Below are 27,413 nucleotides of genomic sequence, written 5' to 3'. Positions count from 1 at the left end.
TCGCCCGGGAGAGAGCAATCCTGATTGCGCTACGCATTCAGACAACATGACAGCGGCACTGGCGGGCAGACATGCTCCACATCCCTTTCACACACCAACTTACCTCTCCTGATCAGACTATGGCCCCGCGTTGGCTCCAACTTCACCTTGTGACGGAACACCAGCATCCAGTCCCACTCTGGTCCTCCGGCTGAGCGCGCTGGACCGAGGCCAGGAACACCACCAGCATCGCCTCTCTGAATAGTCGTAAAACAGGACCTGAGACGAACAGGCTGTAGGCAAGGTAGTGATGAGACCAGGCCCAAGCCAATGCCTGCTACCTGCGACCCAGTAATGAAACCTCTCCTCCACGCAGCTCGCAGACCCCTTCTCACGTACAACTCCAGGGTGCTGACCGCTGACATCACTGAACTGACCTTCTCACAGCCCCGTGCCATCTGACATCACCACGCCGCGCGACGCTACGTGCGTCCACACTGATCACGACAAAAACTGATGACGCATGCACGCATCTTTGATTTGGAGACCGGCGGTAGGCAACAACAAGTCTATATTTATATAGCGCCTTTAAGGTAATAAAATGTCCCGGGGTTCATAGGAGCATTATAAAACAAAGTATGACTCTGAGGCACATAAGTAGATATTAGGTCACAAACAAAAACAAGAAATGCTGGATTCACTCAGCAGGTCTGGCAGCATCTGTGGAAAGAGAAGCAGAGTTAACGTTTCGGGTCAGTGACCCTTCTTCGGAACTCTCCGAAGAAGGGTCACTGACCCGAAACGTTAACTCTGCTTCTCTTTCCACAGATGCTGCCAGACCTGCTGAGTGAATCCAGCATTTCTTGTTTTTGTTTCAGATTTCCAGCATCTGCAGTATTTTGCTTTTATTTTAGATATTAGGTCAGATGACTAAAAGTTTCATCATAGTGGTAGGTTTTAAGAAGTGTGTGAAATGAGGAAAGTGAGGTGGAGAGGTCTAGGGAGAGTATAGCAGAACTTGGGGCTGGTCAACTGGAATCACAACCACTAACGGTGGAGCAATTAATATTGGGCAATTAACAAGAGCCCAGAATTAGAGAAGGGCAGATATCTTGCAGGGTTGTGGGGGCTGGAGGATTATAGAGGTAGGGAGGGGCAAGACCATAGAGGGGTTTGAAAACAAGGATGAGAGTTTTAAAGGCTGTGTTTGCTGACAACACCACCACTAGGTGACGCTGCAATGGCACATGCACAAATGTAGCCTGTGCCACTAAAACGTCACAGTCTGAGGGGTCAGGCAGCTGCCAGGATTAAAGATGGCGCTGTTCAAATAATCACACGATGGCAACCTAAATACATGGCAGCACACAATGGCCGGAGGGGAGGGAGGGAGCGAGCGGGCGGGCCGGGGGGTGCGAAGGGAGGAGCGAGCAGGCCGGGGAGGGGAGGGGTTGTGGCAAGCAGGCAGTGAGCGGGGTGGGGGGGGGGGGGTGTGGTGGTGAGCAATTAGGCAGATGGCGTAAGCTGCCGGCTGCGTTGTCAGTAATCACTTTGAATTTTAAAATCAAGATGCTGCTTGACCGAGAGCCATTGTTGGTCAGTGAACACAGGGTGATAGGGTAATGGGACTTGGTGAGAGTTAAGACATGGGCAGCAGAGTTTTGGATGACCTCAAGTTTATGGAGAGCTGAATGTGGAAGAAGGAGTGCATTAGAATAGTCAAATCTAGAGGTAGCAAAGGCATGAAAGAGGGCACCCAGATCATTCTTCCTGGGCAGGCACGTGAAGAATGGCCCGAAAACTGCAGGGAAAATCTTTCTTAGGCAGTCCCTCAGGATTGAGGATGACTTGCTTCCATTCCGGTTTGACGGGTCTAAATGACTGATAAGTCTAATGCGTCATCTGCAGGCTCTGCCAAATGACGGGCAGGTGGTGCTTGAAGGGTCATGTAGATGAGTAGTTTGGAGGTTTGTTTGCTCTGTCCAATGCCTCAGTTTTGCTTCCACATGTTCTCCAAAGTCCCTCGAGGTGTACGATGCCTTCCTGAATGAATTTTCTCCATCTAGGGTGGTCATGAGACAGGGACTCCAACAAGTCAATGGGGATGTTTAAAACTTTACAAATTCACATGAGAATCACAGACACACAAATAGATTACAGAAGGAAAAATAGATTTGATGGTTGGATTAAAGTTCAGAATAAATTGAACTTAAATACACAGTCTATGAAGTGGATGATCCGGTAATCCTCGGCTGAAGCTGTATTCTTGAAGTCCTCGCTGGTCAAAGTGCACTTTGGCTGGCCTGCTTTGCACAGGGTTTTCCTGAGGCAGAATTGTAGTTGGCTATCTTCCCCTGGTCTATGGCTGTAGCAGTCTGTAGGCTTAGAAGGTCCCCCAGTCGCAGACAGTTTTCAAAAGATGTTTTCTGGAGAGAGAGAAAGCGAGACCTGCAGCCTTCTCTGCTGCTGCCACTCAGTTACTGCTTGTTTCTTTGTCTGTGTAACAACTTCCCCCAAGATGGACAGATGGTCACATGGTTGCCTTGGGATTTCTGGAACCTTCTAATGAAATTCAAGGTTCCACATGCCCCAGGATGTCAATTTAGACTTGGAGGGGGTTTACACTTTCAAAGTTAATATGTGAGGATTGTCTTGACTGCCATGCTAATGAAGCCATTTTAGGTAATTCAATCATTTACAGCAAGCCATTGTCCTGTCTGGGCTTCTTGGTAGACTTTTGTATCCAGTTCAATCTCCTGGTATTTCAGATGCAAATTACAGTGGTCATTTTGGCTGTTAGCATTTTTAAAAGTTACTGAAGGATTTTTTCCCATTAAAAGTCTAATATAAGTTTCCAACCAATTAAATTAATATTTCTGTTTTGACATATAGGGTTTTCTTGACACTGCATGCTCAATTTGTGACATGGAACTTGAACCACAGGTAAGAGTATTACCAATTGAAACAAGTTGACGGATTAAAAATATTGGATATTGGGAACTCATGTATTCGGTACAGATGAAACTTACAAAATTTTTACAGGGCATGACAGGGTGAATGTGGATAGGATGTTTCCTCTGGTTGGTGAGTCTAGAACAAGGGACACAGTCTCAGAATAAGGGGCAGGCCATTTAAGACTGAGATGAGGAGGGCTTTCTTTACTCTGAGGATGGTGAATCTGTGGAATTCTCTACCCCAGAGGGATGTGGAAGCACAATTATTGAGCATGTTCAAGACAACATTGATAGATTTCTGGATACTAATGACATCAAGGTATTTGGGGATAGTGGGGAAAAGTGGCATAGAGGTAGATGGTCAGCCATGATCTGTTTGAATGGCGGAGCAGGCTCGATGGGCCGAATGGCCTACTCCTGCTCCTATTTCCTATGATCCTATGATTGTTCATGGATCTGGAACATTGGAACAGGATTAGGCCATTCAGGCCCTCAAACTTGTTCTGCCATTCAATTAGATCATGGCTGATCTGTATCATAATTTCATTTGCCCTCCTTGATTTCATTTCCTTTAATACTCTTGCCAATCTCAATTTTAAAATTTTCAATAAACCTAGCCTCGATAGCTTTTAGAGGGAGAGAGTTCCAGATTTCCACTACCCTTTCTTTGCGTGAAGAAGCGCTTCCTAACATCATCCCTTAATATTCTAGTTCTAACTTTAAGATTATGCCCCCTCGTTCTGGACTCCTCCACGAGGAAATAGTTTCTGTCTATCCTATCAACTCTTTTGATCATCTAAACACCTCAATTCATTCACCACTTAATCTTCTATACTCAAAGGCATAGCACCCTGCCCTTATAATTTAACCCTGTTAGCATAGGTATTATTCTGGTGGATCTGTGCTGTACCCCTTCCAAGGTAAATATATCCTTCCTGAGGCACAGTGACCAGAACTGAATGCTGTACTCCAGATGCAGTCTAACCAGAGCTTCATACAATTGTAGCATAACTCCCACCCATTTGTATTTAAGCCTCCTTAAGATCCATTAGCATTTTAAATTATTTTTTGTACCTGTTCACTAGCTTCTAGTGATTACTCTACATGAACCCCTAAAACTTACTGCTCTCCACAAACACAGTTGCTAGCTTTTCATCATTTAGAAAATATTCTGATCTATCTTACTTAGGTCTAAAGTGGATGACCTTGCACATCCCCACATTGAACGCCATTTGCCACAGTTTTGCTCTCTTGCCAAATCAGCAAGCCCCTCCCTTGATGGCTCTTGGCACATGAAAGATTCCAATCCCTATTTGTCTTTAAGATTTTTAATTATATATATTAAAATAAAAGGAAAAAGGAAAAAAAAACACAAACTTCTCTTTAGCAACAACCAGTAAGATATTACTGGGAATAGCATATTATTAAAAATAACTTTATTCCCCTTTATTAGCTCATCTGCTTTTCTAAAAATATAATTTTTACAAATTCAGCTCTCCCACACCCCTAGTTTCTCATGTTTGAAGCATACAACACTGTAAGTATAGTTTTCCCACCTTTTATTATAGCTGAACATGTTGGATGCTGAATTTACCCTCCTACATTTTAACATCTTATGCTTATTTTTCTGCTAAAGGTTCACCTTTGGTCTGAAATGATTGTTTTTCTTATTTCCATGGGTTCAGTGGTATCATTCTTGTCTCTGAGTAAGAAGGTCATGGATTCAAATCCATCTCCGCAGACTTCAGCACATTATTTAGGCTGGCACTTCACTGCAGTACCGAGGGAGTGCTGCACTGTCGGAGGTGCTATCGTTAAAACTAGGCCCCATCTGCTTTACCCAGGTGGACAGAAATTATCCAATGCCACTATTTGAAAAAGAATAGGTGATTTATCATGATGTTCTGGTTAACATTTATCCTGCAATATCATAACAAATTATCTGGTCATTTACCTTATTGCTGTGTGTAACTTGACTACTCCATTTCTCTACAGCAATGACTACACTACAAAAATTCTTCATTGGCTTTAAAGACATCCTGAGCTCCGTCTCTTTCTTTTCGCATTTTTGTTTTCCCATTCAAGAATTCAGAAGCTTTGCCTTTTGAATAATCTTTTCTTGGACACTTGCATGGCCTACATCTCCAATCATCTACCCGGTTGGCTGCCTTCCACAAACCTGTTTCCTAGTCCCAACAGCTCAGAGATATCATGTTCCATAGAGTATTTGATTATGCTATCTGCATTTATTCTTGTAGTGCAGAATACTGTTCTTAACCAGATATATATTGAGCTCTTTTTTAGAAAAGATTTAATGAACACAGCTTTAGACTCTATTTCAGTTTGCTGCAGTCCCACGGAACTAATTTACTCTTATCTAAGATCTATCCTCTGCCCCTTTGTCCAGTTCCTATCCACCATTCACAACCCCTTTGAAGCTTTCCGCCATTTTACTGACTTCAGATTCTCTGGCCCCTGTCGTCTCATTTTTACCTAGGACATCAATTATCTCTTTACCACCATCCCTCACCTGAATATTCTCCAGCTCGTCTGCTTCTTTCTTATACAGCAGCCCAACCAATTCCAGTTCACCAACACCCTCCTGGATGTAGTTGAACTGTGTTCTCTTTTGAACAATTTATCTTAAATCCATTCACTTCTTCCAGAGAAAAGAAACCTCCCCTTAAACCTGCATAGGTCCCTGTTTGACCTGCCTTTTTCCAGGATATCTAGAACAATCTTTGTTCCAATTCTACTCCATTTCTTAGAATATCACTTATTATGCTTCAAATTCCCACCCGTTCTTCATCATCATGTAGTTCATCTCTGATTCTTCCCTTCCCTTTCTGGTAGCACAAACAGGAAGGCAGATTATTATCTGAACATCTATAAACTGAGAGTGGGGAATATGCAGCGAGACCTGGCTGTTCTCGTACATCAGTTGCTGAAGGTAAGCATGCAGGTCCAACAGGCTGTAAAAAAGGCAAATGGTATGTTGGCCTTCATAGTAAGAGGATTCGAGTACAAGAGCAGGGATGTCTTGCTGCAATTATACAGGGCCTTGGTGAGGCCACACCTGGAATATTGTGTGCAGTTTTGGTCTCCTTATCTGAGGAAGGATGTTCTTGCTATAGAGGAAGTGCAACTAAGGTTTACCAGACTGATTCCTGGGATGGCGGGACTGACGTATGAGGAGAGATTGAGTCGGTTAGGATTATATTCGCTGGAGTTCAGAAGAGTGAGGGGGGATCTCATAGAAACCTATAAAATTCTAACCTACCTGACAGGGTAGATGCAGGAAGGATGTTCCCGATGGTGGGGGAGTCCAGAACCAGGGGTCATAGTCTAAGGATACAGGGTAAACCATTCAGGACTGAGATGAGGAGAAATTTCTTCACCCAGAGAGTGGTGAACCTGTGGAATTCGCTACCACAGAAAGCAGTTGAGGCCAAAACATTGTATGTTTTCAAGAAGGAGTTAGATATAGCTCTTGGGTTTAAAGAGATCAAAGGATATGGGGCGAAAGCGGGAACAGGTTACTGAGTTGGATGATCAGCCATGAATGGCGGAGCAGGCTTGAAGGGCCAAATGGCCTACTCCTGCTCCTATTTTCTATGTTTCTATGGACTTTACTCTCTTCACCTGTGGCAATAGATTTTATATTTTACAAGCCCATCACTCCAGCAACTACTTTGATTCATGCTTCCTGTCCACCAATCTGACTTCCTGTTGTCATGATTTTCTGATCACTCCTTTATGCCAACATTTACTATTGTAAATTGCTATGTCAACAATTCCTATACAGTTTTGCAACTATCACAACATAGGCTGTTGCCACTAGATAGTTCTGTGAAGTTTTTGAATTCTGTCTCTCCAACCCACTGTCATCTTGTATACCAGATAAATAACATACTCATTTTTTTATTGTGGGCAATGTCACATACAATTTACTAGCATGAAATGTAAATACAATAAGCAGTGTTCTTTCAATAATTCTCTGAGAGATATTGTTGGAAAAGTCCTTGTTACCAGTAAGGTTAATTCTAAAGGCTCCACCTTTTGTACCAGGTGGAAATTCTGCTCTTTTTAACTACACAACTATTAGCAGTTCAAACAGTGACCACCATCTATCCATTCCTTTAAATGCTCATGAACAAGGTCTACATACGTATGGCACAAATTCCAGCTTGCATGAAAGCCTTGTGGAGGATCTGAAAACAAGTGCAGAATCTTCTCAATACAAAAACAAAGTACTGCGGATGCTGGAAATCTGCAACAATAACAGAAAATGCTGGAAATACTCAACAGATCCGGCAGCATCTGTGGAGCGACTTGAAAAGTTAACTCTGCTTTTCTCTCCACAGGTTCTGCCTGATCTGCTGAGTATTTCCAGCATTTTCTGTTCTTGTTGCAGAATCTTCCCACTGTCTGGCAGCATAGAGTGTATTTTGATCCATGAATATTATGTCCTCATTGGTTTTAGGTTGTCATTTTGGCCACTGTCTGTTTCCAACATTTCTATGGCTTAGGAGTGAATTTAATGGAGCTGGATAGAGATGCAAAATGAAGGGAGTGTCAGAGTGAGAATAATTTATGTAGTAAATAAAATAAATAATAGAACAGTTATACAACTAGTGCCTACAAAACAACTGGGGTCCAACACAAAATACCATTAAAAAAAAACATAAATAAATCAGTCAAGTGTACGTCTTGAAGTGGAACCGAAAGGGTAACATTAGTAACCCTAACATTAGAAAAAAGGGGCGGCACAGTGGCGCAGTGGTTAGCACCTCAGCCTCACAACTCCAGGGACCAGGGTTCAATTCTGGGTACTGCCTGTGCGGAGTTTGCAAGTTCTCCCTGTGATCGCGTGGGTTTTCGCTGGGTGCTCTGGTTTCCTCCCACCGCCAAAGACTTGCAGGTGATAGGTAAATTGACCATTGTAAATTGCCCCTAGTGTAGGTAGGTGGTAGGGAATATGGGATTACTGTAGGGTTAGTATAAATGGGTGGTCTTGGTCAGCACAGACTCGGTGGGCCGAAGGGCCTGTTTCAGTGCTGTATCTCTAAATAAAATAAATAAATAAATAGTTTGTAAACATCTGAGGAATATGGACACAGGGCTTTATTGATATAAATCAACTGTTTTACAAACTACTGCCTGCACGTTAAGAAAGCATTGCAAAGTGTTTTCACAAATCATTGTTACTGTAGTTGTTACTATTTTTGAAAAATATTTATTTCCCATTTATCACACACTGAGTGTTTTGTGGGTCAGAGCCTTTGTTAATTCCTCGTTTTCTTAATGCCACTCATTTGCAGCCACTAAACCATTTATTACAATTCTGTGACAATTATAGAATGCTTGACTTTCTTGAATAATACTTTCATTTTTGCCATAACACATCAAAACATCCTGAACACTTCACACAATTAATTAGCTTTTGATGTGGAGTGATCATTTAATAACAAAATCTGTGCCTTTGTTCAACCCGCTGTACCCAATAGTTTTAATTTTTGCATATCAGGAATTATCTAAATAAAATAAATAATACTGCTTCCATTATTTTTAATTTATTCTTTGTTTATATTTCATAATTTTGATGCTACTTGCACTCAATATCATTTTCAATAATATACATAAAGTGATTCATTCTTACTCAAAGAAGTGGTGGATTTGAATGATTGTAACTCAACTCCTGATTGGATGTTATTGGCTGCAGTTGATGCAAGGCAATGTGGGTGTGTAGTGACATGAAAGTGGCATTTTAACTTGATGGGCAATAACCAAACAAATAAAGGCAGGATCAGGTTCTATATTTTGTTTCACTTTGGTTTAGGGAAGTCCTGTTCTTCTGAAGGTGTTCACTCATGCTGTGATCCAGCCCCACATGCACCAACAGCAAGCTGCTACCTTGCCCAAGTGGCTATCCTTCTTCTGTAGTAAACACTGACAGTGAGTTTTGGCAGGCTATTCAGCCTCTAAGAAGATCACAGGTATGCTTGATCCTGTCGGCACCAGATCTTCATACAGGTGCAATTCCAGCAGGGATCACTGTATATTGATCAAAAGCAGGATTTGTTTCCCATTTCCTAGTCTGAAGTAACGGAGACAAAGAGTATTGCCCTCCACTGCTGCACAGGCTGAGATCAGCTAATTCAGCAGAGATATGGCTCTTGGGTTTAAAGGGATCAAAGGATATGGGGCGAAGGCGGGAACATGTTGCTGAGTTGGATGATCAGTCATGATCATGGTGAATGGCAGAGCAGGCTCGAAGGGCCGAATGGCCTACTCCTACTCCTATTTTCTATGTTTCTATGACCAGGTACATTTTTTGATTTTGCACTCCTGGTGAACAGCGTCACGGGACAGGAAAGTACATTGACAATTTTGGACTGGAGGTTAGTGTGCTCAGTTCATGGTCCGCAATTTTTTGTTCATTGATTCCTGCATTGGGATTCCCAATATGCATTCTTGTCACATGTAACTTCTGCGAGCGCTGATTGTATAAGTTACCTTCTGGAACCTCCCTTGTCTGCTATGGTGTGTATCACGCCACACAGTGTGTTTACTCATTAAGCTAATGGGGATGTTATGGACTGAAAGGTTCTCTCCCTTTATCATCGAAACATTGAATCTTACAGAAGGAGGGCAAGCAGGCAATCATGCCTGTGACAGCTCTTTGAAAGAACTATCCATTTAGTCCCAGTCTTCCACTCTTCACTCAGTGCCCTGAACATTTTTACCTTTCCATTACATATGCAATTGCCTTTTAGAAGTTTGCATTGAATCTGATTCCACCGCTCTTTCAGACAGTGTATTTCAGATCATGACAATTTGCTGCATTAATTTTTACAAGATATCACTTTATTTCTATATGACGCATGATAAATATGTCAGGCAAAGTTTAGGATTTAATACTTACAGTAGAAGTTATGTTTACCAAGGAAGCTCCATGTGGAATCATTCCTTTAGTCACATTCTACTTAATTTATATTTTTAAACATTTTAAAACCTGTGCTTTCTTTTGTATTAGTGTAGCCCACTCCTTTTAATTCACATTTCCTCTATCCAAATTATCTGATAATTAGGTTGTATTGTTCTAAATTTCCACTTTGCTGTGCTATTTAAATTGCTTCATTTAAATCAGTAATTAATACAAAAACAGTGAATTATCAACAGCATCTTGTATTCTAAAACAATCACAAACCAGAAGAACTTGTCATACCTTTTAAAATGATATATATCAAAACACTTATTCAGCATGTAAATTCATTTTGATTATTATTAGTCTCTTTTCGTGCGAATAATTGATCAACATTCTTTTAAAAATCCACCCCCCCCAAACTATTTTATATTTTTAAACTCTATTTTCCATTGTTCCTGGTAAAACCTAGAAAAGCAATATTTAAATGTTGTTATTTTTTACCGTTATCATTTTAAATTGAGTTCCGCTGTCAATGAAATGTAACTCACATCACATCAAACGTTGTACAATAGGAGAACCAGTTACAGTTTCTATAGCCCTACGCAGCTCACAGTTTTTTTGGCATACACATCAAGAAAACTTTTTAAAAAAATCTTTGCCATGTTTTATCAAGTCTCCAGCTCACTGCAGGACATCTAACAAACAGTCGGGAGTCTTGACTGCTCCTTCATATGTACACAGTGAATTGCAAAGTCATTGGGACCGACCCGCAACCTCCCTGAGTTCCACGGATCGGTTGGGTAGACCGATCATGCAAGGTTCACAACACAGACCGATAACACAACGGCAATCAGAGCCACGGTACAAAACAGCATGGACATAAAACATTTCTCACGGTCGCAGCATTGCCTGCCCCGCATCTCCTCCTCCACCGACAGCAGGGCCACTGAGGAGGCGTCATTGCTGAGCACGGAATGGTACGCGTCTCCCTTGGCTTCCACCGTCCACCTGAGGACGTTGACCTTCATCTCCATATTCTCCATCATCCTGTCCACCTTCTCGATTTGCTCCTCCAGCTCCTCTAGTTCCAGGTTCTCCACGTTCAGCGTCGTGTCATGGACTATGTTCTGGACGCTCAGAGCCCGGGCTGCCACTTCCGAGGTCCCTCCAGACACCCCGGTCTGGATCAAGGGTTTCTCAGTCCCCGAGAGAGGGAAGCCCTGACCCAGCTCTAACACTTTGCACATGTCCATCTGAAACGTCTCCAGGTTGGAGGAGAAGATGACCCAGAGGCGCTCCATCTCCGCCCGCTCCTCCTTGTTCAGGTTCTTACCCCGAAGCACCGCCGTTAGCTTGTTCCTGATGACCACCGCCAGGTCCTGGCTTTTCTCCCTAGTTTTCCGTAGCTCATCCCTCAGGTTGCTGCAGTCCGACGAGCCCCCTACACCGATGGCCAGGTGCTTGTAGCATCCCGTCACCTTGTTCAGAGAGTCCACCAGAGCTCTGCAGTCATCCCTTGCCTTCGCCGAGTTCGCAGTCCCTTCATCTGCCACCTTAGTGCTTTGGATCGGCATAGGTCTCGGTTCTATCACCAACTTCGCTGGACCGAAATGCTGAAGGCACTTGCAAATAAAGAAATATCGATCTTCTGAGTGCACCCTCTGGTCTCAACCCTACTCACAAGAGATACTCTCACTACCAAACCGCGTTCAGCCAGTTGTGGATGCGGACTCCGAGTTGGAATCTAGCAATCCGGTAAAAGTTCTCAGTCTAGCAGACCAGATTTCTATTCAGCTGCACACTTCTCTTATTTTCCCCCGAAGATCTATTTAGATCGAAAGCTGTCCGCTGTGGAAGCTCCAGTAAACGCCGTTAGTCTTTATGTCCTGGAGTGTCTGCGTTATTCACTGTTCAAATCCATCTCTGAGATTACAGCGTATCTTGTGACGCAGGAGGCACGAATGGAGTTCCTGCCTGTGTCCCATGAGGTTTATTGTGTGTAAAGCCTTGTCCCTCTGTAGGCAGCTCGATCAGTTGCCTCCAGGGCTCAGAATTTCAGTGTTCTGTCACGGCCATGCGCCCATCCCAACACACAAATCTTCGTGTTGTAACCTCAAATTACCTTATAATTGCAATACATTCAGATAAGTACAAATGATAAAGTTGTAAAAGTCCAAAACAATGATAATTAAACTTTAAATTGCATTTACAAAATTGCCAGTAATATGTTATATTCTTCATAAATGTGAATGATTGCACTAAGGCAAAGGACAGTCTAGAACTCAGAAACAGATTTGTTTGGAGTTTCCTCCGCATTTGCGCCCAGTTACGTGGTTTAAAAGATCATAGCATTTTGGGTCCAAAATTACCCCAACCACTCGAATTTTTAGATTTGTCCATCAAATCGTCCGTCTAAACAAATCTCCGCCCACAAAACTGGCTGCGTCCCTGAATCTCAAATAAGGCTATCCTCCAAAGGTGCTTATTTGGGGTCTCAATATTGCGTCTAGACTTTCAGGCTGAACAGGAAACAATGTCAGTTTTTCAGACTTTAAATTGCAATTTAAAAAAAATATCCCCACTGAGATCTGACCTGTTTCTTTGAATGACAAAGTATATGTCACAAATAAAAATTTAAAAGCTTCCCCAATTTCAGGTTCTTAAAAATGCTGTGCCTAATGCGCATGAAGGATGGTTAAATGAATTGAAACTTTAAATTTTAAAATCCAAAGCAGAAATACATGTGGGGTTGCCATTTCCTTGGGCCCCGAATATTCACGAAGATTTATACCCATTCACCCCTGTTTGAATTTAGAGTGTATTCTAATGAGTGCTCCTCCTGCCTCTACATTAATACTGTGGCCAGTGCCAGCCTAGCTCCTGATCTACTTCACCCACCACTCTCCCGAGTCAACTGTACGAGTCGCCTGCCAAATTCGAAGGGTCCAGACTCGCAAGCTGCACTGGCACTCCTGATTGACACCTGCATGATGGTGAGGCTTGACAACAAATGGTCTTTGCCGTGCCTTGGCTGGATCATGGATCATGCCCAGTTTTGGACACTAATTAATTTAGACTCTGTTCAGGGGTTGAAATTAAATCATCAGCCACCAAAACAGAGCTAGAGTACCAAGTTACCTGCTCAACCTCTGATGGAACTCACCCCTGAATATACTATATATGCAAATGTAACATTATTAATCATTGTTTTTTCCTCCTTATTGACACCTAATGCGGACAGGAGATTGTCTCTACAAGCATAATATCATACAGCACAGATGGAGGCCATTCGGCTATCATACCTGTGCCAGATCACCCAATATGAGCATCCATGAGACTCGTACTAATTTTACTGGCAACATCATGATTCGGATATATATTTAATCTATGCTAGTAAATTATGTGTGGTGTTGCTCATAGCCAGTTGATGAACATAAATTATTCAGTATCCAGGATGGCAATGGACTTGAGAGAGAGACTTCAGTAATTTGCCTGCTGAAGCCACCTCATGCTCAGACCATGCAACTACATCAGGACTGTTGATATTGTAAAATTGAATAGGAAATGTTGACATAGTAATTTACAATGGTAAGCATTGACATAAAAGTTTGGCCAAAAATCATGTCAACAAGATTTGTGAACAGCAAGTGTGCACCCTAAGCGAGATTATTAATAATATGTAAATTATATTTGGCTTTCCAAGGGTTGAGCACAAAAATCAAGGCTGACACTTCAGTGCAGTACTTAGGGATGCTGCAGTGTCGGAGATGCCATCTTTCAGATGAAACTTTAAAACAAGGCCCCATTTGCCTGCTGGGTGGATGTAAAAGATCCTGTGACACAATTTCAAAGAAGAGCAAGGGAGTTATCCCTGGTGTCCAGGCCAATATTTATCCCTCAATCAACATTATAAAAATAGATTATCTGGTCATTATCACAGTGCTGTTTGTGGGAGTTTGTTGTGCACAATTTGGTTGCTGTGTTTCCTACATTACAACAGTGCCAACACTTCAAAAGTACTTCATTGGCTGTAAAGTGCTTTGAAACATCTGGTAATCATTGAAAGTGCTATATGAATGTAAGTCTTTTTTAAATCACATTGCTGAGCTGTGCTCAGAGCAGTCTGGCACTCTGCTATAAATGTTAAACTTGTCACTTATGGAAAAGAGTAAACAGATTGGTAAACTCATCCCTAACTTTAAAACTGTGTAGTCCGATGGAGACCAGAATTCTGCGCATACATTTAGGTATAGATGAGTTAAGTTCTGCTTTCCCCAATTGGAGGGTAATGTAAGTAAACAGTATAGGAGTCATTTTACATGTTATCACTTTCAGCATGGAGCTTTGCCCATTGAGAGACCATATTGGGAATTGAGGCATGCACTCTCCATGATTTCCATTCATTAATTTTAATGAATGGAAAATCAGCGAGCGCACACGCCAAAATTCCCAATTGATGCTCGTGATGGGCAAACTCTGCACTGAGAGCACAAATTCATAAACGTATCCTTCTAACTGTACCAGTCCCTAAATGACACAGGTGTCACAGGTGTCAAAAAGGTAACTACAGGTGTACTGTAAAACAGCTATTGGTGTATTATCTAGGATGGAACAATTCTTTCATTTTTTTTATGGGACAAAGGCAAAGAGAGTGTGCTAATGGATGATGAAAGGTCACTGACCTGAAATGTTAACTCTGCTTCTCTCTCCACAGATGCTGCCAGACCTGCTGAATTTTTCCAGCACTATCTGTTTCTATTTCAGATTTCCAACATCTACAGTATTTTGCTTTTATGATTCTTTCATTCTGTTTGATTAGATCTGAATCAGCACAAGCACATGGACGACAGAACCAGAACTCAATTAAAATAACCACCTGCTCAATAGGAATCAATTAGGCAAGTATAGGATAATTTCAAACCAATATGGCAAACAGCTAGAAATTGGTGTCTATAATAAAAGCAAAATACTGCGGATGCTGGAAATCTGAAATAAAAACAAGAAACGCTGGAAATACTCAGCAGGTCTGGCAGCATCTGTGGAGAGAGAAGCAGAGTTAGCGTTTCAGGTCAGTGACCCTTCTTCAGAACTTGGTGTCTGCCTACCATGTGCCACACATTGCTACATTTATTACCTTACCATCCCAAGGCAATTCATTGGAGTATTATGAAACTTAGGACCCAGGCAGCTGAAGGCACAACTGCCAATGGTGGGTGATGAAAATTGGGGATGCACAAGAGGCCAGAATTTGAGGAGCGCAGAGGCCTCGGAGGGTTGTAGGGCTGGAGGAGGCTACAGAGATAGTGAGGGCTGAGGCCATGGCGGAATTTGAACACAAGAATGAAAATTTTAAATTTGAGTTACTGTCAAACCAGACGCAAGTGTAAGTCAGGAATGTAGGTAGCAAGCATAAGGGTGATGGATGACTGGGCAAGTTAGGATACGGGCAGCAGAGTTTCAGATGAACTGAAGTTTACGGCAGGTGCAAGCTGGGAGCCATCTAAGACATCAATGAAATAGTCCAGAGACAGGGAATATTATGGAGCTGAAGGTAGGTGATCTTGGTGATGGAGCAAATATTGGGTTGGAAGCTGAGCTCAGGATCTAATAGGATGCAGAGGTTCTGAACAGTTTGGTTTAGCGTCAGACAGTGGGCAGGGAAGTGGTTGGAGTCGATGACTAGGGAACAGATTTTGTCGAGGAGACCAAAGACAATGGCCCAAATTTCATGATCAGTGGTGAATGACCAGCGCTCACTGTTCATTATACTTACAGCTCCCAAAACAGTTTTAGTGGGCTTTTGTGTGGCAACTTGCAGTTATGAGAAATCCATTTTATTATAGCACTCTCTATAGGGCATCTGACACTTGTGAGAACAGGGCAAACAACAGCGTGTCTCTTCAACCAATTAGATTGAAAAATCCTTACCAAGAAACACATGGCGTGAAACTTGGATTGTTAGTGCCCATTCTTTGAGCAATACAGATGCCGTTTGGTGGTCAAAATTCCATCCTTGGAGGGCATGCACACTTTGGAAGTGAGCCGCGGCTGACGCCATATTCCGCAAGCATTAGAGTGTATGCAGTAAACAGCTGCCAGAAGTACGCAGAGCAGGCAGATCCTGATGTGCTGATTTGATGCCATGCTGCAACTGTCAACCTCGCACAACTGAACATGCGTTCAGCAGCAGGAAGGATCCCCCACCAGCGCTATTTAATGGTATGATCAACTACTTACACTTTAGTTGCTGGTTGATTTCTTCTGGCAATTGCTTCAATTCTACAACTGTTTGGTGCCTTCTATACTTGTTTTAAGTTGTCTTGTCTACAGGGAGTGATGTGGCAGGTGCTGAAGGAGTTTTTGCTGACTTCTGGACAGATCAGTTGCTCCCAGACATGGGTGCACTAGGAGCCATTCCCTTGGAAGAGTGAGGAGGAGGTGGGGAGAAGATCCCTCAGCAGGAGACCATGTCTGTCCAGGGTGTTCAGGGAGCAATTCTTCTACCTGAACCCCAGCAAGAAAAAACATTTGCAATCTCTGCACTTAAGTAAGGACATCCTCCCTGAAAACTGCCACAGCTGCAACCTCAGACTAGAGCAAGGTCAGCATTGCCAGCAGCTGTGAAAGTGACTGTGGTGTTGAACTTATTGACTCCTTCCAGACTGGAACAGACAATATTTGTAACATCTCCCAGTTTGCTGTCCACTGTTGCCAAAGAGAGTTTACTGAAGCTCTCTATTCAAAGAGAGTTAACTACATTTCATTTTCTCTTGCCAGAGACAAGCAGGCAGAGCAAGCATGAAAATTCACCAGTACTGCAGGCATCCCCATGATGCAGGGTGCCATTGTTTTGTACATTGTTTTGTAGGCTCCACATGTCAACTCTGCCTTATTCTGCAACTGAAAGAGATTCCGCTCTCTCAATGTGCAACTGATATGTGACCATATGCAGAGAATTATGCAGGTCAATGCCCAGTATCTTGGCAACGGTCATGATGCCTTCATTCTGTTGCAGTCCATTGTGCCAACTGCTTTTGAGCGCCATGGTATATCAAAGGATGGCTACTGGGCATCAGTGGCTATCTGCTGATCATATGATTGATGATGTTTGTGCACAACCCATGCATATATGGGCAGCATGCATACATGAAAGTCATGCTGCTTCAGGAAAAGTGATGGAGCAGATCATTGGCATACTGAAGTACTCGGCAGAGCAGGTGTGGAGATGCATTGTGGTCTGCTGCATGCTGCACAATCTCACCATCATGAATGGACAGTCCTTGTCACCAGCTATATGGCGAGCAGCTGAGTAGCAGAATCAGTGGAGGAGGAGGGGAGCATGAGAAGGAGCAGGAGGAGAAGGAAGAAGAGGAAGAGAAGAGGCAACTTAGACAGCCGTTTTTTGGCTGTCCATGAAGAACTCATCCGAGTGCGATACCAGTCGCTGCAACCTCAACTGTCCCACACCATACTTTCCCTCTGTCACTAACCATTTTGGTCACAATGCAAAAATAAAAACTACCACAAAATAAACATTCCAAACCAAATTTAGAAATCAAACCTTTTCTTATTGCATACAAAAGTCAATGAAACACCCTTATGAATTCTCTTAGTGCCAGTCTTCCATGTGCCTTTTCCTTTCCTAGTGCCCCTACACACAGTGCTAACCCAGTGACTGTAGTATGGCTGATGGAAGGCTGCTGACCTTTAATGGAGGAGACTGCAGATGGCCTTGGAGGATGACCTTGGGCAGCTCTGGGCCTAGGATGTCTGGCTGTGGACCGCACCATCTCGGCATGGGCAGCAGCAGTTTGGGCTGGCTAACAGACTGCAAAGGCACTGGCAGAGTGACAGGGATGGGAGGATAAATGATGTCTTCCTGAGATAGGATAGCAGATTTGTGCTCCATGAAGCCACTGCCACTTCCCGGGGCAATGCCTCAGCAATTGAAGTCATCTTGGAGAGCAGATTTCTGGACTGCTGTGACACCTTGAAATCCCATTGCACACTGTAATCCACAGACATGATGGTAGCAATCTGAGCTCCCATGGCAAGAAGTTGACTTTGCATGACTTCAGTCTGAGCTTCCACTGCAATACTCAGATTTATGGTGTAAGCTGCTTGCATTGCGATGGAAGCTGAAACATCAGACACTACATCATGATTGTGTCCATAAGTGTGATGATGGAGTTGGTCACCAATTCCATGCTGGAAAGTGTGAGCTACAAGCTCTGCACAAAGCCCTGTGCCACGTTGGTGCTGGGCACTTCTATGCTCCTTAACATTGACTGCAGGCTTTCGGGCAGCCTTCCCAATGCATCAAACATTTCATTGTCATGCCCATCAACCTTCTCCTGTACACTACCCCATCAAAGTGCTTATCTGAGTTCTCTGCAGCAGAACCCATGTGTGACCTCGTCCTGTGACAAGCTGGCACCTGCATTACCCTTGCTCCCCATCCTAGCTGCAGACCACTCATGTCCAGTGTCTCAGCATATGCGGACCCACCTCAATCCTATCCTGTAAACTACATGCATTTCAGTCTGTGAGCTGCTGCATACAAGTGTGAAATCATGTGATGGTGCTGTGTGTTCAGCATCACTGTCTTCTTGCTGTTCCTCCACTTCCTGGCCAGTTTGCATTCCTTAGGAGAAAGGTACAAGGGTAAGATTGTGCTGTGGAGCTGAGTGGAATTTTGGAGGTGCATGCTTACACAATGCTTTGTCCTGAATGGTGTTAGGAATTACCAATGAAACTGAACACTGTGCAATCATCAGCGAACATCTCCACTTCTGACCTTATGATGGAGAGAAGATCATTGATGAAGCAGCTGAAGATGGTTAGGCTGAGAACACAGCCCTAAGGAACTCCTGTAGTGATGATCTGGGGTTGTCCAGGGTGTTTCATGCCACATAGGCGTTACGGAGGCGGGCAACAGGAACCGGATCTGGTTTTGGGACAGAAACCCGCCTCCTGTGGGAAACTGATTCAGATTGCGTTTCAAAGGGTAAGCCCTTATTTGGTATGGAGAGGGATTTCCTGTCTTCTTAGAGCCAGTGGGAGTGAAATTGGAGTTGGGTCAGATCAAGTGTGGGACTCATGTGAACTTCCAAGGCAGCCATCACTGAGGCTGCTGGTTGTCCTGAGGTAGAGATCTGCCTTCCACATCACCAGAGGGAAGTGAGATATCTTAGGGGGAGCTGGAGGCCTGGCATTAGGGGTTGGGCAGATCCTTGCTTCATCGATGCCTACCTAAATCTAATACTGCAGGCCGTGAGGGAGCGGAGGGAGGTCCTCTTCCCAGAGGGTGGCAGGACGAGGCCACCACGTCATGCAGCAAGGGCACCTCTCTAATCAATGCTATCCCCCTCTGCCCCCTCTTCCTCCTCTTAGCTCCTGCTCCTCCCCTGATAAGCTGTCTGCTTCCAGAGCCTCACTGTCCACAAGGTCCACACCTTTCTGGAGGACCATGTTATGAGGAGCACAGCAGACCATCACAATGACAGAGAGCTTTACAGGAGGGTATTGGAGGATGCCATCTGACTGATCCAGGCATCGGAATCGCATCTTCAGAAACCTGATGGTCTGCTTAATGGTTGCCCTGCTGAACAGGTGGCATTGGTTGGTTTGCCTCTGTGCCTCTGTCTGAGGCTCCTCTAGAGGTATCAGTGGCCAAGTGTTCAAGAGTTTTCCCTTGTCATCTTGGATCCATCCATGCATTTTGGGGGATGGAGTGACATACCGAGGTAGCTTGGACTAGTGGAGGATGAAGGAGTCATGGCAGCTTCCAGGAAAGCGAGTGCACACATGGAGGAAGCTCTTGTTGTGGTCATGGACTAATTGGATGTTGAGGGAGTGAAACCCCTTCCTGTTGGTGGATCTCACTGGCCGGTCACTGGGTGTCTGGATGGCCACCTGGGCACAAGCGATGATGCCCTGCACCTGGGGAATCCAGTGATGGAGGCTGTACCCAATGGCCTGTTTGCCTGCACAGGCCCATTAGTTTCAAAGTGGATGCAGTCCCCTGCCCTCCTGAAAATGGCATCTGGGACCTGCCTGATGGCCTGATGAGCTGTGACTGTGAGATGCCATCTAGGTCCACAGCTGATCCATGGAATGACCTGGTTGCATAGAGTTTTTGGGTTATGGAGACCTTGACGGCTGTAGGTAGGGGACTGCCATGGGGCCATGAGGCCTCAGGTCATTGTGGATCAGGACACACAGGTCCTAGACTATCTGCCTGTATAAGCGCAGGCTCCTAAGGCTCTGGCGCTCTGTCATTTGCAGGTAGCTGACTCTTGGGCTATGCACCTGATGTCATGGGTAGCGCCTTCCTCCCCTTGCAGCCCCTCTGCTGTGCTCCTCTGGTCTCCTGCTGTCCAGGAAGTTGCATCTGCAACAGCTCATCCTGGCTGCTCTGTCCAATGTCAGAGTAGCCTGTTCCCATCTGAACTCCCTAAGCTGGGCTTTGTGTGTTCACCAGGCCTTTCCCTGCCAACCCCAGCTGCCCAACTGATACGGCCTCATATCCCTCTCCAGATTCCTGCCAGTCACCACCGAGAAAAGCAAATCTTACAGCTGCAGCAAAGGCCACTCTGTGGCACTATTGAAACAGCTGAGTTTTACTTTCTCCTCTGAAGTATTTTAATCAGCTTTTCCCATCGCCTTCATGGCATCCCACTGTGTTCATGACTTGAACACCCTGTCATGTTTCCCACATGGCGTCCTCCATGTTCCTAGCCTTTGAAAATTAAAAAGTGCTGCTGACAAGCCTGTTAATGAATTCTTCAATGAGCTCAACAGGCAATTAAATGGAAGCGTGCACCTGACCTGTTCCCTCCCAGTGTCCCTTTAAAAATGGCATTGTGTTCCGGAGGTGGCGCAATCCAGAGCCAACCTCTGATACCACAATCTCCAATTTGCGCTCGCCTCTGTACTCTGCACTGAGCAGGCTTTAAAAATTCGTCCCATAGTGTCGGTGAAAGGCAGTTCCAGTTTTGCACTTAGTGGCCTGAACTGACTCTGAGTGAAGCAAAGTGAGAGTATCTCCCCCAGCAACTGTCACTCTGCTTTTTTTCCAGTGTTGGGCCAGGCCCTGAGTCAGTCCAGATTCAAACTGCTTCACACCAATACTATAGTTGTAGTGCAAATGCATGCACTATTGTCTATAACATTCATACTGACTATTACATTATTGCAACAGGAGATTATTTACATTAAAACAACACACATTGACATTCAAAATTGGCAATTTAACAGTTTAAGGTGTGAAGATTGTCAGCTCAGACAGCACAGATTGTAAGATGCTACCATTTAAAAAAAAAAATCAGAATCATTATTGGACTTTATGCTGCTTAGAAAAATAACAGCCTTTGCCTTATATTTGTGGATTTCAGCTATTGAACTGGGAACTATTGTGCAGCCAACTTTCCTCAGCATTAATTATTAGCATTCATTTGTGCTGCAGATACTCAGAGGGACACTTATGGCTCTCTGATTCATTCATCTTACAATTATAGAAAAGATGCACAGTGTAAGACATCATTTTAAATATGCCCATGCAATCAGATTTGGAAACAGATTCTATAACTTGCTGCTCCAAAGAGGCTTTTAGCTAAAAAGAAAATCAATGAAACATACATAAGAAAGTAATGACACAAAGAGAGCAAGGAGCAACCAAATAAATGTTAGGCTTCAGGCTGCCATTTCTTTATTGATGTTCCTTAAGTAATTTAAAAAATGCCAAAAGCCATACATTCACTACGCTGCACCCGAATGCCTTGCTCTTCGACAGACACTCTGATATTGTGAGGCTTTTGAAATCATTTGCATCTGGTTTGACTTGGCAAAATATATTTGCTATGAAAGATATTGTTCAGAATAACAGTGCTGCTGAATGGCATGAATATGATTATTTCTGCTTTCGGTTACCCAAATCATTGTGATCAGTTCTGATATGCTTCTATGGTGCAGTCTTTGGAGATATAAAGGTAGAAAATTCCTTCCAGCAAAAACAATTTTGCCAGTGGGAACTGAACAAGTGGGTGGTGGAAAGTCACAGGTTACAGAATTCACTGGCTCCCTGTATGTTGCACTGTGAACAAGATTCCTGGCTTTATTGTTCCTTTCTCTCTCACTCCTGAACAGCATTTTATTAGTAGCAAAATGTTATTCAAATGAGGCAGCCCTGTCTTTCATCCAAGTTCCTATCCAGCACTGAACTTCCATTTAAAATGGGCTGTAAAGACCAGCAGAGTATTGCTGTTTGAAAAAAAATTCCTAAAGTCACACTATTACTACTGTTTTAATTGACATTTGTTGCAAGATATTGGGATTGCTTTCAATGTTCCACTGTTGTGCAAGAGTACATAGAAAAATGAAAAAAAGGGGTACCAGAGAGATCAGATGACAACTGAACTAGACTGTTTACAATCCATCCATATACTTTAGGTACTGCTCCTTGGCAATGATGGAGAACTGCCTAAACAAGAGCATGTTGAGCATCGCAACATCTGTAGAGCTGTGCGATATGTTGTAAGGAGAACTTCCATCCTAGAGATGGTACTGTCAGTGGTCTTTACAGTCAGCTCTACCCTGATTTTAATGACTCCACCTCAGGCCAGCATAGGGAATATCTGCAGTGCCAGTGAACTTGCTGCCTACAGATGTACATACAGATGACAGGGAAAATTCTTACATTTCTGTTTACTAGCATAGAACAGAACTGTTGGATTTCCGAAGTACAGGCCTTATTTATAGCTGCCATGTAGCCATCAGGGAACTAGTTCATGCTTCTCCTCCAGCATTTGCTTCTCTGATCTGTGCATTGTGACTCACCTGGTGCTTCTCCTCAAGTTCACATTGATGACAGGGATGCAGGATGCTGCGAGTTTATGATTTGCTTGGGGTCACTGACATCTTCCAGCTCTGCATAACAGAAGAATAACATATGTTATAATGTTGGCAGTAAGTGACACCCTCCCTTAAACAGAACTTGCATTGCAACATATTATGTATGATAATTTTGCAGTTGTGTTTATACCTATGTGAGTGTAGTGCATTAAACCATGACAAGAGTAGAATGCTACAACCCTGTCCCTGGGGAGACCTCCAGCTTCAGCTCTTTTCACTTAATGGTCTTAGAGAGAAAGATATCCAGAATGGCTTCCTCAAAAGAAGTCATGGGCTTGTAATGTCGGGGGCCTCTAGTTCTTATCTGCTCCCTTATATTTTGTGCTGTCTTGTCCTGCAGTCTGATAACTAGTCTTGCAATACTGTTTTTAAAGAGGACATGCAGTGACAGGCATGTGTTGAATCTTCACCCATCCTCTGTGTCAATACAAGCGCATGCAGGTGCAGCTGAGGTATGTTGGAAGGATTTTCTGTGTGAAACCCCTCTAAGGTTTCAGTGTGACTGCAGTTTCAGTTATATTTTGGAGCCAGTATATGTGTGCTTTACCACTGTATGACCATGCATGGAAAGCATTGAACGGGCTGTAAGATTGCATAAAAATCAGCCAGTAGTAAAAGAGTAGCAGTTTCTGAGGAAAACATTTGTGCCATGTATGCTGGGAAGAAATATGATATTGAAATCTGCTGGTTACATTGACACCTTTCCTTGTGTTTTTGATCTTCTTCCATATGTGCCATCAGTATTTATGGTTGTTGCAGAGAAAATCATGATGTTAGCCACTTTCTGACAGGGAGATTAGAAAGGTTCTTCCCTAGGAGCATGCCCTTGAGTACCAACCAGGGCAAGTCTTCTTTGCCTAAGTATATGTACCATCTGTGGCTGTGGGCTGTGCACATCAATAGTTCACAGCAATGGCACACAACTTCAATCCCGTTCCCTTCTGTTTATTTCAGTTGGAAATCCTTTAAAAGTCAGTTGTAGCATTTTAAACAGCTGCAACAATATCTTTAATATGACAGTGCAGCAGTCCCTCAGTACTGTTCTGGAGTGTCAGCCTAGATTTTGCCCTCAAGTCTTTGGAGTGAGACTTTGCTGGACAGGAGTCAACTCTTGGTGGCCATGGTAGATTAAGTGGCTGATAATTTCGTAAAATTATTATCCATGTTAGTCTGTGTCAGAGGTAGATGTGATGGTTATGGACCTATTTGATCTCTAGTGGTCCAATATGTACATCTCATTCAGGATGATCTAATAAAGAAGGAAGGTGTTTATATTATCTATCATTTTGAGTAACACCCTCATACAATATTTTTTAAAAAGTCAAGATTTCTCACTCATCCAAGACCAAATCCATTAGTTTAGATTAACCCAAACACTCATCCTTGCTAAGTATTCATAATTTCTAGTTCATTTGTAATGTTCCTAATTTAGGTACCAATATGAATAATACACCATTTAGTGGAACATAGGAACAGGAGTAGGCCATTTAGTCCCTCCAGCCTGTTCCACCATTCAATGAGATCATGGCTGATCTGTGACCTAACTCCATATACCACCTTTATTCTATATCCCTTAATACATTTGGCTAACAAAAATCTATCAATCTCAATTTTAAAATTAAGAATTGATTTGCCATCTGCCTTTTGCAGAAGAGAATTCCAAACATCTATCACCATTTGCGTGAAGAAGTGTTTCCTAATTTCACTCCTGAAATGTCTGGCTCTAATTCTGATGAAAGGTCACAGATGTGAAACATTAACTTTGTTTCTCTCTCCACAGATGCTGCCAGACTTGCTGGGTATTTCCAACATTTTCTGTTTTTATTCTAATAGGCTTTTTGGTTATGATTATGGTTTATGATATAAGACATAGAAAACATATCTTGTATTGTAACTAGGAGAAGATTTTAGACCTCATTCATAAAATGCTGAGAAGATGCAAGAATCCTTGATGACATGATTTGGGGGGAAACAAAAATGACATTCATATGATGCCAATTTTTATTCTGGAGGTCTACATTAGTGTCATGATGACGATGTTCCACCCTTGTAAAAGCAAGTGTTTATTATATCAACTTTTCCATTGAAAAATCCCTTACGATATTCTGCGGATGTTCTACGATCCTTTTGTTATATGCCATTTTCAAACTTTCCATATTGTTTTCCTGCAGGCTGGAGGGCAGCACAATCATGGTAATCTCCATGGCAACCTGAGGTAATTGCATTGGCAACATGAACTGCTTCATCTCGTGATCCAGTCAAGAACAAGGAATGCTAAACAGTTCAGGATAATTTAATGTGAATGTCAGCAAAGGCTGCAATTCAAGCCCAAGTCCACAGTATTCCATCTGAAGGGAACGGACAATGTGATCTAACCTAGTCAATAAAGGACATCTTTTGATTGAGTTAGAACTGTGGAGAATTTAATAACTAAACAGACCTGTACTTCTAGCTGTATGCTGACAGTATGGAAACTCAGATGCTGGAAGTGGAAATATTAGGAAAAATTAGTTAAATATGAATGAGACATGGAGAGGATTTATGAACTAACAGATAAAAATACGAAAATAGGATGTAGAGAATCCAAAGACAGGCATTTGAGCTTTGACTTTGAAATGATGTAATTGGAAATTAATACCTTCCTATATTTTCAGCACTATGTTACACTAAAACATGTGTATTGATAAAAATTACCTTATGGAACACACTAAATCAATGACTGTACATTGTTCTATACAGTAAATAAAGATATTGAAAATTATCTTCAGGTCATTGTGAAATTGTTGCTTATCTACTCATTGTTCAATTGAGGCGAGCTCTACCTGGTTCCTGGCCAATATTTATCCCTCAGTCAACATCACTGAAACAGATTAGCTGCTCATTATCACATTGCTGTTTGTGGGATCTTGCTCTGCACAACTTGGCTGCTGCGTTTCCCTACATTGTAATATTATATATAACAGATCGAAAGCACCTAATTGGCTGCAAAGTGCGTTAGGTCATCCTCAGGTTCTGATTTGAAAACTTCAAAACTGAGATTGATAGGTTGCAAAATTCAGCTCCGTAGTGCATGTAGTTTCAGTGCTACCATTGTCATTTTGGTTCCAAAATGATGTCTGCGCATGTGTGCACACTCCAGTGCAGTCCGCACCAGGTGCCATTTTGGGAAGGTCAGTCATGCAGGTGTTAGGATGTGCCCCAGAATTATGCAGAGTCAGCAGAACGGGATGTTAATCAGCGTGTGACGCTAATTTGTCCTCAATCCTCCAGTTAATGCCCTCTCTTAAATACACACACTGAACATGTGTTCAGCATCAGGAGGACACCCCTAACCACTCCCAGGTTAGTTGCTGTTAATTTCTAATGACTCTGTCTGAGTTTGTACAAGTGCTTGGCGGTTTGCAGAGTTCTTTAAAGTTGATGATTCAACAGGGAATGGTGCTTCATGTGGAGAAAATCTTGGTTTTGACTTCAAGGATTCTGTTCAGACCACTTGTCCCTATAGTTACCAACCCTTGGTCTGCAGCTGAGAGGGAGATGGAACAGAGGTAGCACAGTAGAGGACGAGCTGCTTGTAAAGGGAGGAGGAGGGGAAGAAAGGATCTCAGCAGGACATCTTGTCCACCCTGGGTCTTCCAGGTGCATTTCTCTTACTTCAACCTAAGCCAGGAGCACTGTAGGCGTTGACTCTGTTTTATGAAGGAGGTGCTCACAGAAATATGCCACCTTTTGCAGGCAGACCTGCAACCTCAGAGCAGAAAAGGATGGCATTGTCACAGCTTCAATGATGACCATGGCCCTGAATCTCTTTGTGTTGGGATCCTTCCAAACTGAACCAAGCGACATTTGAAACATCTTCCACTTCACCATCCACAGCTACATAAGGGAGATGACTGATTTTCTGTGATGGAATATAGGTATAACAGGCTTAATTAGGTAGCATTTAGATATAGTTAATATATTATACCTTTTAGAGTTAAAGATTGAATAAATGGTCAGTTATTAGAACTCACTGAGATTCCCCTTTAAGAAGGTAGAGTTAAATATTTCAAGCTCCCTGTTAGAATAGAATTTCTGTTGCCAGGGAATTGGAAGAGAAACACACACATTGAAATATCCTGTGTAACATCAGTAAGAGGTAGCAATAAACTGAATTCGTTTATGGGGTTGTTTATGCAGACAAATTGGCTCCGGAGGTTGCTTTAAGGTACCATAAAAAAGACAATTATAGATAATAAAACAATAAATTAAAATGGACTTACAGGAACAAAAGGTCAAGTAAACACATTTATAAACATTATAAAAAAATTATAAACCAGATAAATGCTCACAACTTCAAAAAAGCAGGGGATTTCCAGTAAAACATTACATGGAGAGTTAGTTAATGAAGCTACTAAATATGGATTTTGAAAGCAAGAAAAAAAACACACAGAAAGGTAGCACCTATATGCTGAGAGATCACATGATACCTTAGAAATAGTATAAACATGAAAGGTTCTGAAGCAAACACTTAGAAGCGTTGAGTTCCTCAAACAATACTTCTCATCCCATGCCTTATTCGGGGGATTTAAGGCAAAAGTTTACTTTAAATTTTGATGGATATTCTAAGATAGTTTGCTGTAACATTAGCAAAGTTAAAT

General features: G+C 42.8%; 2 protein-coding genes and 1 long non-coding RNA gene across 7 annotated transcripts in view; 1 reads left to right on the top strand and 2 right to left on the bottom strand.

Moving 5' to 3' along the window:
- LOC137384246 (mitochondrial calcium uniporter regulator 1-like) overlaps window positions 1-468 on the bottom strand; it is a 101,060-nt gene extending 100,592 nt beyond the window's left edge. For 3 of the 5 annotated variants that reach the window (XR_010977552.1, XR_010977551.1, XM_068057998.1), the window contains exon 1: window positions 104-464. Coding sequence is in view for 2 of the 5 variants with exons in the window: in XM_068057998.1 (XP_067914099.1) it covers window positions 104-437 (334 nt within the window). In the remaining 3 variants the exon portion in view is untranslated. Of the gene's footprint in view, window positions 1-103 lie in introns of all 5 variants that reach the window. The other 2 variants (XR_010977553.1, XM_068058009.1) reach the window with 2 other exon arrangements.
- LOC137384257 (uncharacterized) lies at window positions 259-25,489 on the top strand. The gene is made up of 3 exons (XR_010977554.1): window positions 259-572; window positions 2,872-2,922; window positions 24,945-25,489. It is a non-coding gene; the product is annotated as an uncharacterized lncRNA (long non-coding RNA).
- LOC137379461 (regulator of G-protein signaling 9-binding protein-like) lies at window positions 10,279-11,751 on the bottom strand. The gene has a single exon (XM_068050314.1). It carries the CDS (start codon window positions 11,433-11,435, stop codon window positions 10,671-10,673), a length of 765 nt encoding a protein of 254 aa, XP_067906415.1. The 5' UTR covers window positions 11,436-11,751; the 3' UTR covers window positions 10,279-10,670.
- Window positions 25,490-27,413: the final 1,924 nt, after the last annotated feature.

Source organism: Heterodontus francisci, chromosome 2, assembly GCF_036365525.1.
Source record: "Heterodontus francisci isolate sHetFra1 chromosome 2, sHetFra1.hap1, whole genome shotgun sequence".
In the NCBI taxonomy this organism is placed as follows: domain Eukaryota; kingdom Metazoa; phylum Chordata; class Chondrichthyes; order Heterodontiformes; family Heterodontidae; genus Heterodontus; species Heterodontus francisci.
The sequence above is the reverse complement of the archived record's forward strand: the minus strand, read 5'-3'. Positions and strand labels throughout refer to the sequence as shown.